Source organism: Hemibagrus wyckioides, linkage group LG11 (assembly GCF_019097595.1).
Source record: "Hemibagrus wyckioides isolate EC202008001 linkage group LG11, SWU_Hwy_1.0, whole genome shotgun sequence".
Classification (NCBI taxonomy): domain Eukaryota; kingdom Metazoa; phylum Chordata; class Actinopteri; order Siluriformes; family Bagridae; genus Hemibagrus; species Hemibagrus wyckioides.
The window spans coordinates 29,246,455-29,262,703 of NC_080720.1; the positions used below are offsets into that span (position 1 = coordinate 29,246,455).

The 16,249-nt window shown below is 37.6% G+C and overlaps 1 protein-coding gene across 2 annotated transcripts in view; it reads right to left on the reverse strand.

Moving 5' to 3' along the window:
• Positions 1–14,165: 14,165 nt before the first annotated feature.
• Positions 14,166–16,249, reverse strand: part of LOC131362257 (voltage-dependent T-type calcium channel subunit alpha-1I-like) — a 104,760-nt gene continuing 102,676 nt past the window's right edge. For both annotated transcript variants that reach the window (XM_058404164.1, XM_058404163.1), the window contains exon 35: positions 14,166–16,149. In XM_058404164.1, coding sequence (XP_058260147.1) covers positions 15,514–16,149 — 636 coding nt within the window. In that variant the 3' untranslated portion in view covers positions 14,166–15,513. The remainder of the gene's footprint in view (positions 16,150–16,249) is intronic.

The window sequence follows — 16,249 nt, forward strand, 5'->3', positions numbered from 1 at the left end:
ACATAAAGGTAAAAAATATGATGTAATATTAAGGTAAATCTCAGTATAACAAGACTGACTGTCTCTTCTGTCAAAAGTAAAGGAGTTCTTGAATCTTCTTCTTCTTCTTCTTCTTCTTCTTCTTCTTCTTCTTATTATTATTATACCACTCACAACAGACACCTGTTGTTTTCTTACTATTGTTTGTTGTACAGTTGGGAAAAAAATAAAAAAATAAAAAAAATAAATAATAATAATAATAATAATAATAAAAGATTTGGCTAAATGTCAAACAAGACATATGAGACATGAGGTATCACACGATCAATTAGTCTACAAATAAATAAATAAATAAATAAATAAATAAATAAAATTGAAAGTGAATATTTAATATTGCTTTAAACACAATCAGTCCATGAATATTGAATTAAAATAGCCTTTTTTTCATAAATGAATGGAAATATTCCAGCTCATCTCTAGCACCTTCCTTGATACCACATCATTCTGGAGAACTGAGTGATACAATATGTGCTGTGTTGTTATTTGATAGATAAGGTGAGTGCTTGTAATAGCCCTTAGTTCTCATTTTTTCCTGTATGCTATTGTGATTATGTGATTTCACCAGAAGGCTGAGATGAAAAGCGAGAGAAACAGCAGGACTGATGGTGTCAGCTTTGGGTCAATACCAGAATTTATACAGAGTAAAGTAAGACAAATGATATGTGTGTGTGTGTGTGTGTATATATATATACCACAAGCAAATGAAAGCCATGATGCATTGCAGACTAAATCTTTAGCAGCATTGGAATTCATTTTATATTCATAGGAAATGATTTGAACGATCACAGAGCGCCAAATAAAAATAACGGCATGTTTTACACTTTTAGTTCAGTAGTGAATAAAGGTGTGCGCATGTCATGGTAGAAAACGGTAGATTTTTACCAGAAAAGAAAAAATAATCACTGTGAAACTAATACTTTTTTTTTTTTGGAATATAAAAGACCCTCGGCGGAGGAGGATGGGATCATTTTTTATATAATCTTCCACCTCAGCCTGACACGTTCACATAATGACTCATCATGCCAACACTAACTGCAAGCTACATTCATATTGCCACCAGGCTCGATGTTTTAAATATATTTCCCATTACAGTGAATATTCTCAGCATTCTCATAATTTCTTCCTGCCATTTGGGTTAAAATAAAATAACAGGTAAGAGAAGAGATATAATAAACAAATGATTCAAAACGGGAATATACTGCACACTGTGTATACAAGACAAAAAGCAAAATCTAGATGTTCCAGATCGTCCAGATGTGCAGTTCATTCTAAATATATTTGATATGATTTCAATTTTTTTTTTTTCTTTGATGATTTCTAATGATTTTAGAAACCAAAATAGCACCAAAAGATTGGTGCTATTTTGGTTCTAAAATATATCTATTTGGCCCATGTAAACCTTAAAAACTTCCACCCTTTTCTTCCACATTTATTAAATCTATCCATTAAAATGTTTCAATCCGTCATTTTTAAAAGTCAGGCTTCTTTTTTGACAAGCTTCAGATTTTTTTTTCTTTGTTTGTTTGTTCAAGCTTCTAACTGGACGAGGACTAAATATCTAAACAAACAAAATGTCAAACAATTTCATATGCATTATCTATATATTACATCAACACTTCTATATATAGGAAGTTAATATTCAGGGTGCTAATATTCCTGTTCATTTTTAGGGTTGTACTTTCAAAGCCATTTTAGATTTCAAAGACTTCTTTTCTTCTTCAGAGGATCTTTAGGAAATCTGGATGATGATGTTATTTTATTTTTATTTATTTATTTATTCATTGGCTTGGAGGCTTAAGGTCCTTGTCCTAAGCTTTTTGGTGCCAGGGCTTCAACCCTGATCTTCCAATAAACAACCCAGACCCTTAATCACCTGAGCCACCACTTCCCGAAAATAGAATTGTTTGGTGGAGGTTGAGCTTCCCATTTCAGATATTTCAAATAATCCAACCTGTGTTCAGGTTGAGTGAATAAATTATATCGCACATTTTTGCACATGCTGTTGATGGTGCAAATATGCAAATAAGAACATTAAGCCTTGATTCTGAAATGATATTCTGCTCAATACGGTTATAAAGTGTAATCATTTGAGTTACCACAGCCTTCCTGTCAGCTCCAAACAACTTGGCCACTCTCCTTTGACCTCTCTCATCACTGATGCACACTCCTGCATGTATGCGTTTGCAGGAAGAAACACTTACCTGAAGTGATAAGCACTTGAAACTCTCTATATAGCACTTAACACACACGCAAACATATGAGCTCAGGAAATTATTGAGAAAGCAATATGATGAGCATCTTTGAGGAATAACACTAGTATCAGTTCAACATTTCTGCTCACTGGATGTTTTTTGTTTTACGCACAACTCAGCGTCAGTGGCATGAAATGTTGGCAAAAATGATGGCAAAAATATATTCTAAAATTCTATGTGACATGAAGTGCAGATACTTCACTTGTATCTACATGACTTTATGTATGAAACCGCTGCCATGTGATTGGTTGAATGGTTGACTACATGAACATGAAGTTATCCTATTAAAGTGGCCGTATCTGGATACGGTATTTATCCATCTTGTGGATGAAGTCCTCCATTAAGGTGTTCAATAGAATGGTGGGAAGATTCAATCTACATCAGAAGACATTGAGGAAAAAAAAATAAAGAAGAAAATGAAACTGAAGTGCTGAGCATGACATTTAATTTAAAGGAATAAATACAGCAGATCCAGACCACAAGAAAATTGAATTAGCTTAAAATTAGCCATGGAAAGTAATAGGTTTGGAGATGATAATATAATTTTTAATTACATGTAATAAATTAGCCCCCAAAGCAAGTCTATAGTGTATTATCAAAACATCTTTTGAAATTGAGTGGTTAGTGGAAGACAAATAATATTCAAGAGCTGGCCTGCCTGTCGTAATGCAACAGTAATGCAAAGTCGCGGTCTCTATTAACCACGATGAAATTGGCTTTAAGAAATTGGATTTCCCCCTCCAGAACAAGCAGGGTTGAGCTCTCCAGCTCGAATTCTTTCCACTAACACAAACCCTGAATCAATACTTATCCAATCACTGTTGTCCCATTGACTTTTTAAGTAGGTAAAGAAATGTAGATGAGACGAGACTATTATTAGACAGGAAGCTGGTTGCTCAGAGACCGAACACGATCGTGTGAGTGTTGTTGTTGTTTTTTTTTAAGCCTTAATTCAGCAGTTCACTTTAAAGACTGGAACACAACAAACATGCAAATGGCTCCCAGGAATAGAGTTGTACCTCTACAAACAACCGAGAGAAACCAAAGAAACTAACCAAAAATACTATTCATGATATTCCTGATAGATATACACTAAAACACGGTCTACTAGTTAGCCCACTGAGAATTCCTCCACAAAAACATATACACTAAAACATGGCCTACTAGCTAACCCACTGAGAATTCCTCCACAAAAAAATAGACCCACAAACAGTAAGTGGATCATTATAATTTTGCTTAACTAATCTCCTGAGCCTGTCCAGGCCACGGGTCAATTCAATTTCACTTCAGCGAATTAAGAGAGATTGAATTAAGCAAATGAAGTCATTCATCTAAAAAATGTCATGGGTGATTTCAGATGAGAAATTAGTTTAGCCCATCGGTATGCAAATATAAAAGTAACCTTTCAATTTTGACGAAGGGTAAAAATATAAATTAGTGCTCTAATGGGTGATCTCTGATTCCTAGACTTGACACAAGACATATATATGTAGCAATAAATTAGCACAAATTCAGAATAGCAGATTCTAAAAAGACCTGTTCAGGCTGAATTAACATATTTGAGAGAATGAATAATGGACAAGGATTCATGTGAAAACTCAGAACATCCTTCGTGTGATGCGCTGGAGATAGATCAAAGTTCACTGTCGTTAAGGATGTATGATTTGTTTAATAAAGAAATGAGAGGAAACATGGCAGAGGAGGCTTCCAGAGTGAAGATAGACATGTATGATGTGGAAAGATTTATTTATTTATTTATTTATTTAGTTTGTTTATTTGTGTGTTTATTTATTTGCTTGTTTGTTTGTTTTACGATTATTATTGTATAAGTTCTCACAAAAACCTCTATAAAAATAAAACAAAATAAGTGAATAAACAAAAAAATTAATTAAACAAATTAATAGGTGAATAAATATTATTTATTTATTTATTTATTTATTTATTTATTTTTATCATCAATAATAATAATAATAATAATAATAATAATAATAATAATAATAATAATAATAATAATGCATTATAATGTGGTTCATTTTGTGGAGTGAGTTAATATTCATGTCGAATTTTTAATGTCTTTTTTTTTTTACTAATTATAGTTTTGGTTTGTGTTATTTTCTCATTTTCCTTTTCACAATATCTACACTATAAGGCTCTAGGTTCTTCCCTAAACTGCCACAAAGTTGTAAACACACAGTTGTATAGAATGTCTTTGTATGCAGTAGTGTTACAGTAGTGTTTCCCTTCAAAAAACTACAAACTTGTCTGACAGTGTGCACACACAGAGCTCCATGAAGACATGGTGTATTAAGGTTGAAGTGACTCTGACTCAATCTCACTGAACACCTTTGGGATGAACCAGAACACTGACTGCACCCCATGACCTTCTCACCCAAAATCACTGTTGCTCTTATAGCTGAATGATCACAAATCCCCAAAGCCACAATCCAACATCTGGAAATCCTTCTCAGAAGAGAGGAGCAGTAAAGGTGAATAAATCCGGAATGAGATCCTGTAATTTTCTGGACTGTTCAGCAAGCACATATGGGTGTGATCGTCAGGGGTGCACAAACTTTTGGCCATATAGTGTATGTTATGTACTACTGAGGCGGACACTGTCCTTACTGCTTGCTGTGTATCAAATGTAATTTGCACCATACAGTACATGCCTGAGTGTTATTTTATATGTCCAGCGCAGACATTTAAGGCATAATGCATCTATTTTATTTGACAGCATCAACTATTCTTGTTATATGGTTTGAGGCTTTTTTTGACAACTGTGCGTGTCTGAAGGAACCCTCAGGCACACTCCCACTTCTCCCTCAGCAGCTGGTATCTTGGCTCATTAGTGTCCAGGATCGTGATGATGAGGCAGAGGACAGATGTTTGGGTCACAGCGTCTAGCTGTGTCCAAGCTGTAAAGCCACATGGAGACAACTGCTGAGAAACATCTTCACCAAATGATATGTAAGGAATAAGGAATAAAGCACAGCGGACATGCTGTTATAGGGAATCGATCAGTAAAGAGGGTGGTGTGATACATCCTCAGTTACAGTTGCACTGAAAAATGGCTTTTAACAATTGATGTAGATATTGATATGATAAATCCTGAGTTATCTATCTTGTATCACGTTTTACACTGTTCATAATTTACCTGGGGTTAACAATTAATCCTGGTTAAGATAAATAAATAAATAAATAAATAAATAAATAGTCCTCACTGTAAACATTGTTCTTTCTTATTCTCTCTCTTTTTCTAATTAACGTATTAGAACTGGAAGCTGAAACTACTGTCAGAGCTGCTGTTATAGAAAATCAATCAACAAATTCTATCTTATCAGAACTGAGCATTCAACAGCAGTGCAATATCAATTTCTTTAATATTAACAGATGCAGCCTGTCTCCGTTTCATTCAGGCTTTGTGTCTAAATGAGCAATGAGCAATTAGAATCAGAATAATTGTCTAATGTGAAAAGGCTGACGGTTGGATCTCACAGCTCCACTGCGGCACATAAATAGAAGACTAAAAAGTGAGGAAAATTTGTTGGTGTATTAGAATGAATCCCGGTGTGTTTGTGGAACATAAGCAAATCGCTCACACGAGCCAGTGCCAACCGGCGCGTGAAGAACGCTTGTTCTCACTGGTTCAGCTCTCGACTGCTGGCACCGGGTTCGCCCACACGTTAAACAACAAAGAATACAGAACACAAGCTCATGGCAGAGAGAAAGAGAGAGAGAGAGAGACACGGAAAGAACCGGAATGAAATGAAACAGGCTGTCAGTGCTGCGTGCCACATACATCAAACTAACAGGAAGACAGTGTGTGCCTGTTGTTCTGTCTTGGCTCCGGTATACTCACGGGTGCTTTCATGTGTGCTTGCGCGTATGTTAGGGCACAAATCGGTGCTCACGCTTGTACTCAAAGTTCAGATTAAGAAACTGCTTGGCAGGTGAAGACAGGAGGAGTCATGATCAAAGCTGTGTTTCCCTCCCTCTCAACCCAGAAACCTACGTGCAGAGATCCCGGTGCTCACTCTTCCCTCATATCCATCTGATACTATAAACCTGAAACTCATACAGCTGAAAACCAGCAGCTAATAATATGCAGCTTGGTCTGCTAGGGGCAAATGATATGTTTTTGTTTTTTTCTAGATGGTGGTGAAGAGGCATTACAGCAATGTCCTCAGCAGGAAATTATGTCATTTTTAAAAATGGAGACAAATGGAGAAAAGAAAAAAACAAATGCTAAGAGCTCTATTTTCATTAGTGGCAATGTACTGCAAATTTTATAAAAGCGATAGCAATTTTTTTTCACAAACTCCAATATTGTTGCCGTCTTTATCACTGTGCAAATGCTTACATATGAATAATCTCCAGAAATATCCACCCACTTTTCTATGCATGAGCTCACAGATTGACAGAGGAGAAAGTGTAGTCATTCCTCCTATGGACAGCATTACTCTGTTATTTTTTTGGTCACAAAATGGCTGTGGCATCCCCAGGACACAAACTCACATGGTGTTGTCTACCACTTCAGTTTCAATCCATCTCTTTATCTACTAGTGACTACTAGTTTCCATACCCAGCACCTTCTACCCAAGAATCTTTTTAAGGGGGTCTGGCTAGTTTCCATACCCAGCACCTTCTACACAAGAATCTTTTTAAGGGGGTCTGGCTAGTTTCCATACCCAGCACCTTCTACCCAAGAATCTTTTTAAGGGGGTCTGGCTAGTTTCCATACCCAGCACCTTCTACCCAAGAATCTTTTTAAGGGGGTCTGGCTAGTTTCCATACCCAGCACCTTCTACACAAGAATCTTTTTAAGGGGGTCTGGCTAGTTTCCATACCCAGCACCTTCTACCCAAGAATCTTTTTAAGGGGGTCTGGCTAGTTTCCATACCCAGCACCTTCTACCCAAGAATCTTTTTAAGGGGGTCTGGCTAGTTTCCATACCCAGCACCTTCTACCCAAGAATCTTTTTAAGGGGGTCTGGCTAGTTTCCATATCCAGTACGTTCAATGCAAGAGTCTTTTTTTCACGGGGTCTGGCTAGTTCTGATATCCAGTACCTTTTACCCAAGAACCTTTAGTTGGGAGGCTGGCTAGTTTCTATACCCAGCACCTTCTACCCAAGAGTTTTTAGCTGGGGGCCTGGCTATTTTCTATACCTAGCACTGTCTACCAAAGAGTCTTTAGACAGGGGCCTGGCTAGTTTCCTTACCCAGCACCTTCTACCCAAGAGCCTTTAGTTGGGAGCCTGGCTAGTTTCTATACCCAGCACCTTCTACCAAAGAGTCTTAAGACAGGGGCCTGGCTAGTTTCCATGCCCAGCATATTCTACCCAAGAGTCTTTAGACAGGAGCCTGGCTAGTTTCTATACCTGGCACCTTCTACCAAAGAGTCTTTAGACATGGGCCGGGCTAGTTTCCATAACCAGCACCTTCTACCCGATAATCTTTAGACAGGGGCCTAATTAGTTTCCATACCCAGCACTGTCTACCAAAAAGTCTTTAGACAGGGGCTTGTGTAGTCTCCATACCCAGCATCTCCTACCCAAATGTCTTTAGACATGGTCCTGACTAGTTTCCTTACCCTGCACCTTCTACCAAAACATCTTTAGACAGGGGCCTTACTGGTTACCATACTAAGCGCTGTCTACCAAGAGTTTTTAGCTGGGGGCCTGGCTATTTTCTATACCCAGCACTGTCTAACAAATGTATTTAGACATGGGCCTGGCTAGTTTCCATACATAGTATCTTCTACCAAAACATCTTTAGACAGGGGCCTGACTAGTTTCCATAACCAGCATCCTCTACCCAAATGTCTTTAGACTTGGGCCTGACTAGTTTCAAAGCCCAGAATCTTATACCCAAGAGTCTGAAAACTAAGCCTTGCTAGTTTTCATACACAACACCTTTCACCCAAGTGTTTTTAATCAGGGGTCCATGTTGGCTTGCACATCACTCTCTTGTTCTCATATTAATGACTAGTTTCCCACCCACCACATACCTATTTTTTCCCCTTTCAACAACTCATTCATTGAACAACTTAATCAGGTTTTACTCTGGGGTTCTGGCTTTCTCAGAGTTCTCCACACTTTTTACAGTTCCATAGTCCCACTTTCTAATATTAACGGCTATTTTCCTATGAAACACATCCTAATTTTCCTCTTACTATTCAACAAATCCTACCTAAGAGTTTTAAGTGTTTTAAGCCTATCTGTCTAGAGTGACGCAAAGTCTGCCAAAGCTTCCACCTTCCACCTTTTCACAGTTCTACAATCACTGTTCATGGTAATTAGAGGGCCTTGATCTGATCTTACAAAATTCAGCAATACAGAAAGGCTGCAATCAAATTCTATATGATGCTTCAAACACTGTTTTGATGTTTTCATGGCTTTGAATTATTTTAAGAGTTTTGCTGATAACAGGTAGTGGTTAAGTGTTTGAACCTGTACTGATACTTGGGGCTCCAGGAGATGTTCCATTAATAAATAAATAAATAAATAAATAAAAAAAAAATAATAATAATAAATAAATAAATAAATAATAAGGAAAACAAGAGTCCAAGAAAGAAAGAAAGAAAGAAAGAGACAACTTGGAAGTGTGGGTGTTAATATGGTAAGAGTGGAGAGGACATTCTCTTGACCCCATTTTCTTATTTGGCTCCAAATATGGCCAACGTCAGATTGATGTTCTTGTCCTTTAAGAAGCTCTGAACATCGAGGTCAACAGGCACGTGACCCACTCTCTAATTCTGACCTCACTTAGCCCATGTGGTAATTACAGATGATGGCAGCGGCCAGAAATTAAATTTAATTTTCTCCGACATGTCCTCCACCACCTGAAACTTCCTGAAAGCACCTCTCCTGGTGTGTGGAGTGTGTGTTTGAACAAAGAGAGACACTCGGGTGTCAGGTGGATGGTGTGGCACTGGTAGCACCTGAATCCCCTGTACTTTTGTGATCGTCATTTGAATAAGTATAATAAAAGCGCTAAAAGTGTATCGAGTGGAGGACAAGCAATTACAGCCATATGCACCCTCTCCAAATGCAGTACAACAGTCATCACTAATGCCTTAAATGAGCTAGTGATACTTTGGATGCTGATGGCCACCTTTTTAACTCAGAGGCAAAGTGCAGGCGCAAAGTGATGGCAATTTCGCAATTTTGGGGTCGGATTTTTAAATAGTTGCAGGGAAGTATACATAGTTTTTTATGAGATTTTAGAGATATCCATTATAGAAAAGTCACAAAACCATGAATAATCACATTATTCACAGACATTATTTTTTTACAGTCTTTTTTATTTTTCCACTTGTGAGCCTTTTTTGTCATTTATTAATTGATTATATAAATATTTATATATAATTGTGTATTTTTAAGCAGGTCTTTTTTGCACACGTAATTTAAAAAAAAATACATATATATTGTTTTATTTATTTCTGTATTTTTTTCTTACTTTGTTTTAAAATAATCAGTTCAATGATACAACATAGATGCTCTTTTCTTTTCTTTTTTTTTTAAATAACCAAACCCTGACTGCTACTTTCCCAGAACTCTGGTACCTGTCAGGAACAGGCGTATTTATATTCAGTTCACGTAGCAGTTTAATTGCACACAGGTTGACTGCATTCAACTAATTGACTGCTGATGCCAACTGGTTACACCAAACTAATTTAGGGTTTTCAATGCAACGTAGAAAAGTTCACGGGGAAATAAAATACTTATGCAAGGCACTTTACATTCAGAGCTATTACTAAATAGTTGCTAGGAAAAATGTAACCAGTAATCAGTATGATAGAATGTAAAATAACTTTAGTAATATAATAATATTACAGAAGGAAAGAGACCTATTATAACGTTTCAAGAATTCTGGTGAAAAATGAATGAGTCATAACATCTTTCACTTCTTCACCTTTTCATTTCTCGTCCTTTCTCTGTGAACCCTGAGCAGCCGTATCGATTATGACGCCATTCTGTGTTTACTGATTCTTTGCTTAATATTTGACCACGTATAACATATAGCTGGCTGAACGAATCGATACGCACACATATGAAAACCAGCACAGCCTTCAGGGAAGAGACGCACATTTGTTTGCATTTCTATTTTTCATTTTATGGATTTGAAATGCAAAACGTGAACTTTTCCTGCCATAGGGCACTGAGGGCTTGCATGAATATGTATCAGCTCTTCCTGCTTCGATCCCCGCCTCTGAAGAACCGTCTCATTATTTTCTGATTCAGCTAAGGATGCTGTTGCAACACAACAATGACAGGGTAAAGATATTACAGTCAACAATAATGCTAATGGATTTCTCCAGCTGAAGGAATTAATACCGCCGGGCTGCCACGTTACACAACCTGGGTGACGGCGGAGCCATGTGACAGCCGGGCCCACTAATTATCTGAATACGGCGACCACTGTGTAATTATAGCACTGAATTGGAATTCAAATTAAATTCAGTGCTCTTATCTAATTTAGAGCTGTAAAATGTAATCCGTCAGAAGTCCCCTGTCACGAGGCGCTTTTTCTCAATAGCACAATTTACACCCAACCTCGTCCCGGCGAATGCACTAACAGTAACTCTGTCATATTGTATAAAGTGCGTCAAGCCCATTAAGAATAATTTCCACCTCCAGGAGCCACTCCACGGTGAGTATTTTTGTGGCTGTGAAAAAAAAAGAGAGAAAAAAAACAGGAGTGAGTGAGCGAGTAGCTAAATTAATTGCAGTGTGTGATTTGATGGTTCGAGCCGTGCTGCTACAACGGATGAGTGTGGATGAATGAGACTTAGATTGAGTGGTTGTGACAGAGCGGGCCGTCTATCTGAGCTCGGTAGCTCAGTCATTACCGCTTTATGTCAAAGCAAATTGAAGACGACAGCCTGAATTACAGAGAAAGTAAGAGAGAGACTGAGAAAAACACAACAAATAGGACAAGGGAGAGAAATGTGACGAATACAGTGACCCTGAAATGATATTCAGACACTTACACACAGAGTTTAGCAACAACTTTGCAACACTGTTTAATAGCTAGTTAGCAGAACGGGGCAAGCATGTATGCTATATTTGCGGGTACACACTGCAGATACTCTGTAATGCGAACGCGTACCTCATTTGTAGCAGCACGATCTCAGATGTAAGAGCAAAGCAGGACATCCTCCAGGAAGCACTTCAAAGCTCTCAATACTGGACAGATGTCCAGCACTACAGGTGACTGGTAGCAGCTGGAGAAGCACCTGCTCAGAAAGTTCATGCTAATGCTAATCCCCAGCTCCATTATTTATTTTTTTTCCACATGGTGTGTGGGCAGTGTTTACGCTCAGCATGTGTCTTCTTAATCTGTTCTGTTAGAACCAATAGTGATTGAAGGGCCGGGTTGAGTGGATGTGTACACAAACTGGATTTGGCAAGAGAGCAAGAAGATGGATAACTGATTGTATTCAGAGTTCACAATGCACAGTTTGACAATTCTGACCGTTGACGTTTTCATGTTTGACATCAAGTAAAGCTTCATCAGTCAGCATTTTCTAGCCCCAAATTTGTCAAGCGTAATGGAAAGTGGTAGTCAGGGTAGTTTGTTTACATCCATTCTTCTTGATTTGCAGACTCCTGGTTGCCCATGATCCTGTGTAGGATAAGCGGTAAAGAAAATAGATGGATTGACAAACACAATATTCTAATTAAAACATGCTAACAGATTGAAAAAAAAAAAAAGTCATCACCCAACATCCTGCTAGAACCTCACCCTGAGAAATGAAACCCATCTACAATACATAGGGCTTAGATCACAAACCGCTAATGTGTCTTCAGTTAGCTTTGAAATTATAAAGAAGAGCAGTTCCCATTAATTGGACTTTCACTCCTTTTGAAGTTTTCTGCTACATTTATGCTATTTGAACCCAATTGCGAACATAACATACATTAGTTAGTCATGCTCAGTGATTAGAAATGAGCTTGAATGCATCTGACATCCAGCTCCAGAGAAAAAAGTTGGCATATACAGCAGATGTTGAGAGTACACCAAATATGTTATTTAAACTGGCTTTTTTTTTGCAGCCAGATATCTGTTTAATTTTAAAATCCATTAAACTGACCTCCTCAGCACAGATTTCAATGTGTGTACTAATGTTTTGTATGTTCATAAGACCGTTCTATTTCTTTCCACATTACATGAGGTCTAAATCTTCAACGTTATTGATGTTTGGATTAAAACCATCTCATTCAAAGGGACAGTCAAACAGACTACAATTCAATAATATAACAGCAGCAGCTTGTGAGCAGAGATTTTGCCGAGGCAGAATGGTGTTAATAACATCTCAATAATTTTTTGTTCAGCGGTGTTTGATCCAGCAGTTTCAGCAGTTACTGTGAGCTTCTCATCACAGTGTGCGAAACGAGCACAAAAGAGCTAATATGATTAACCAGGGTTGCCAGGAACGTTTCCAGCACAACTACATCTAAAAACTACACAAAAGACCTGAAACTAAACCAAAAAAAAATCAGTCACTGGAAAAGCAAGACATATTTACCTTCCTGATTTTCAGCTTTTTTGGAGAAACAAGGTCACAGTTGTAGACACTTTTTCTAATGTACGTATACAGTATGATCCACTTCATAAATCCCTTTCATTTTAAAAAATTACTATCATTTAATAATGGTGCTGTACAGCATATAGGCACTGTCTTCACTTATATTGTGTTTTTGTTTAAATTTATTAGATTTCTAAACAACAAGATCGAGTATTTTTAAACTAACCCAATTTGCTGTAAAAATTGTGACCTGGCAACCCTGTCATTAAAGCTCCTGCATGGGGCAGTGTGATGGCCTCTATTTACCACTTCTCATCTATTAGCACTTGTTGTAGCACCACTAGGTGCAAAAATAACTAGGGAAGCTAAATGGGGCAGAGGGTAATAATAAATCTTAATACAATCATAATTATAATCAATTTAATACATTATGGTAGGGTAGTTTGTGATGTGCATTGGATTTGTGTGGAAACAACATCATAGATCCAAGAGAAATGGACAGAATGCTGTGAAGGATTGAAGCTGGGGCTGATTTCTTTCTAGTCCACTCTGTAGATTCATAACACAGCAGTAACTGAGAAGTGAAATACAATTGCAGGTGTAATGAATGCAAACAATGTAGTTTTTCTATCATAGATTTTTTTTCTTCCTACTACACACGCATTGTTCAATCAAAGTAAACATTACACAAAAGGACAAATAGGAGTATTTTTCTTGAATGAAGGTATTATACCATTAACGAGACCTTTTGATATAATACATCGCTCAATCCTAATAGTTTCATGATGATAAGTTCTACATCTAAAAGGAAAAGCTTTTGCTTCGCCCCCCCCACATCCTCCTGTGCTAGCTTGAAGAAAGACCAAGATACTCAGTGTCATATCTGCTTGTGTTTGACTGTGTAAAACCAGATGGATTGCGAACTAAAGTACTGAAAATCTCTTAAACCTTCTTCTAAATCTCCAAACTTCATTTCAACATTTAAGGATGATGTTCAAATCTTTTTAAGTACCGCCGTGAAAAAAATAAAAAAAATCAATTAGTCAGCTCTCAGAACTGTAATTCCCGAGCATATATCACAGGCATTAAGTCTTGGACAGAGTTCTCTTATCTCTACTAAATCATCGCTTCTGGCTGCTCAGCTTTAATCATTAAAGTTGGGTACTTCACTTTAGAGACCTTCTGAGAATGTAAGTGCTGAAACTGCAACACAAGGCAGATTGTTGTAGAAAAATCCCCAAAGAACCACTACATCCATTCTGGACCGAATCCATGTCAGCAAATGATCACACACTTTCACGTACAGACACCCAGGACAACATTAAAGTGCTAAAGCAGAACCAAATTACTGAGTAAATTCTATTTATTTGACAGCTAGAGTTTATCCTAAAGTCAAGAATTTTGAAATGATGTTAATGGATGAATTTGATCATGATCGAAAAAAAAAAAAAAAAATACATAAAGCAAAATAAACAAAATTAAATGCTCTAATTACATCGTGCAAAATAAGAAGCTCCGAGCAGGTAGACTACATCTTGTAAGAAAAAAATCACATGCAGTCTGAAAATAAATAAATAAAATAAATAAATAAGAAATTCCTAAATTTCCTGAAAGACATTTGTATTGGACCCCTGAATAATTTTTTTTTTTGTTCACTTTCTCAAAGACTTTCTTTCAGAATCAAGATACTTTGCATTGCACTTTAAACTGCAAATAGTTGTGAGAAATGCAACATACAATGTGGATGAGGAAGATTAGATTTCTACTACTTGTAAAAATAAATAAAACTCTTCATTTTTGACATCTTTATGGTACAATACCATTGTTTCTCATTAGCTCTCATGCAGGAATCTCACCCAGTCTCATCCAAATAAGTGGACAATCATCAAGACATCTTCATTTCATCTGCTTTCTGCATATTTCTTCTGTGTACATTTATTTACCCAGAGCTGCGAGTTCAGAATATCCCATCATGTCCAACAGAGAATCAAAAATCTGATGTTTTTTTTTTTTAAATATATAATGGTCCAAATATTTTCTTGATAAAATCTAGCTACTTTTTAAATTTTAAATTAGCCCTCCTTTTTTTTTTAAATTTAAGAATAATTAATAATTCCTGACACAGAAACTTACATACACATTGACAAAATTCTAATACTGAGGGTCACACCTAGAAAAGAATCACCATTTCTCTTTGATTTACTAAGGGAAGCTTCTAAAAGATTGATCATTGCTACTTTGTTTGTGAATGATATAAAATCCAGTCATCTTACATCAAAAGTCCTACATTAGAAGAGACACCACAAGGCTTCTTTCCTGAAATGTCACCTTTTGCATGTAGACAGAGGATCGATGCAGGTCAAATTTCATGGGGGGAAAAAACAGCCATGAAAACGACATCCAAATTTCATTCACCTAAAGATTCTCGCGCACATTCGTTCATTATATTAGCTGGTTTTTTTGCTCCATATTTTGAATTAATGCCCAACTAACCGGCCAGCTCTTTTTGGTTCTCTTTAGATTTCACTTTTCTTCTTGTCCTCACCTATTTCCTGTCCTCCTGTTCGCCTGTGAGCTTGACCTGTCTGTCAGGGCTACACAAAACACGGACGTGTCACGAATGAAAGACTAAGAGAAGTCCCACTCTCAAAAGAGAGGCGATCGAGAAGAGAAAAAAACACGATTAACGTGTTTCATCTGTTCTTCCGAGAGCTGGTGTCCATTGTTTGACTGGAGCTTTTGACCCCCAAATCTGCAACTCCTTTCTTCCCGTCCTGTTCGTCTCTTTCTTCTGTCCAGAGATTCTCAAGGTACTCAGGTTGGTCTGTGCTATGAAGGTGCCGTCCGTTTTTATTTCGCGCCAACATGTTCCCTTGTTCTAAGCTCCCAGTGCTGTTGCACTTTTTGGCCAGTGGTGGTGCCAGTGAGCCAGGTGTGAGCAACGAGCTTAGTGAAAGGCTGCTGATAGTCTCTGATAAATGTTCACTATTAAACGCTTGACTCGATCCTCCCCCGATCCCTGTGTCCTCGTCCGAAGGTTCTATGGAGTCCTGCCTGTTGGAGCTGGGGCTGGGGCTGTCGTCACAGTTGCTTTGACTCCTCTGGCGCCCCCTGGTGACCTCGAGGGTGAAGCTGGTTTGGTCAGAATGCAATCTCTGGTTGAGATCCGAGGAAGGGAGGGTTTCGTCGGGTACAGGGCAAAGCAGAGGATGAGGTAAAGACAGGTCTCTATTAGGAGTTACATTGAAGTTGATGCCTCCCTCTAGCGTGGTCTGCAGGCTGACTTCACAGTTTCCTGTGGCTAATGATGACTCACTGTGGGATGGTGGCTGAAATACAAAATGTATTAAATAATTGATTGTGATCTGAGTTACTGTGTTTTTCTTTAGCTGCAAACTGCTGATCAACGAATAACATATATGCATATAT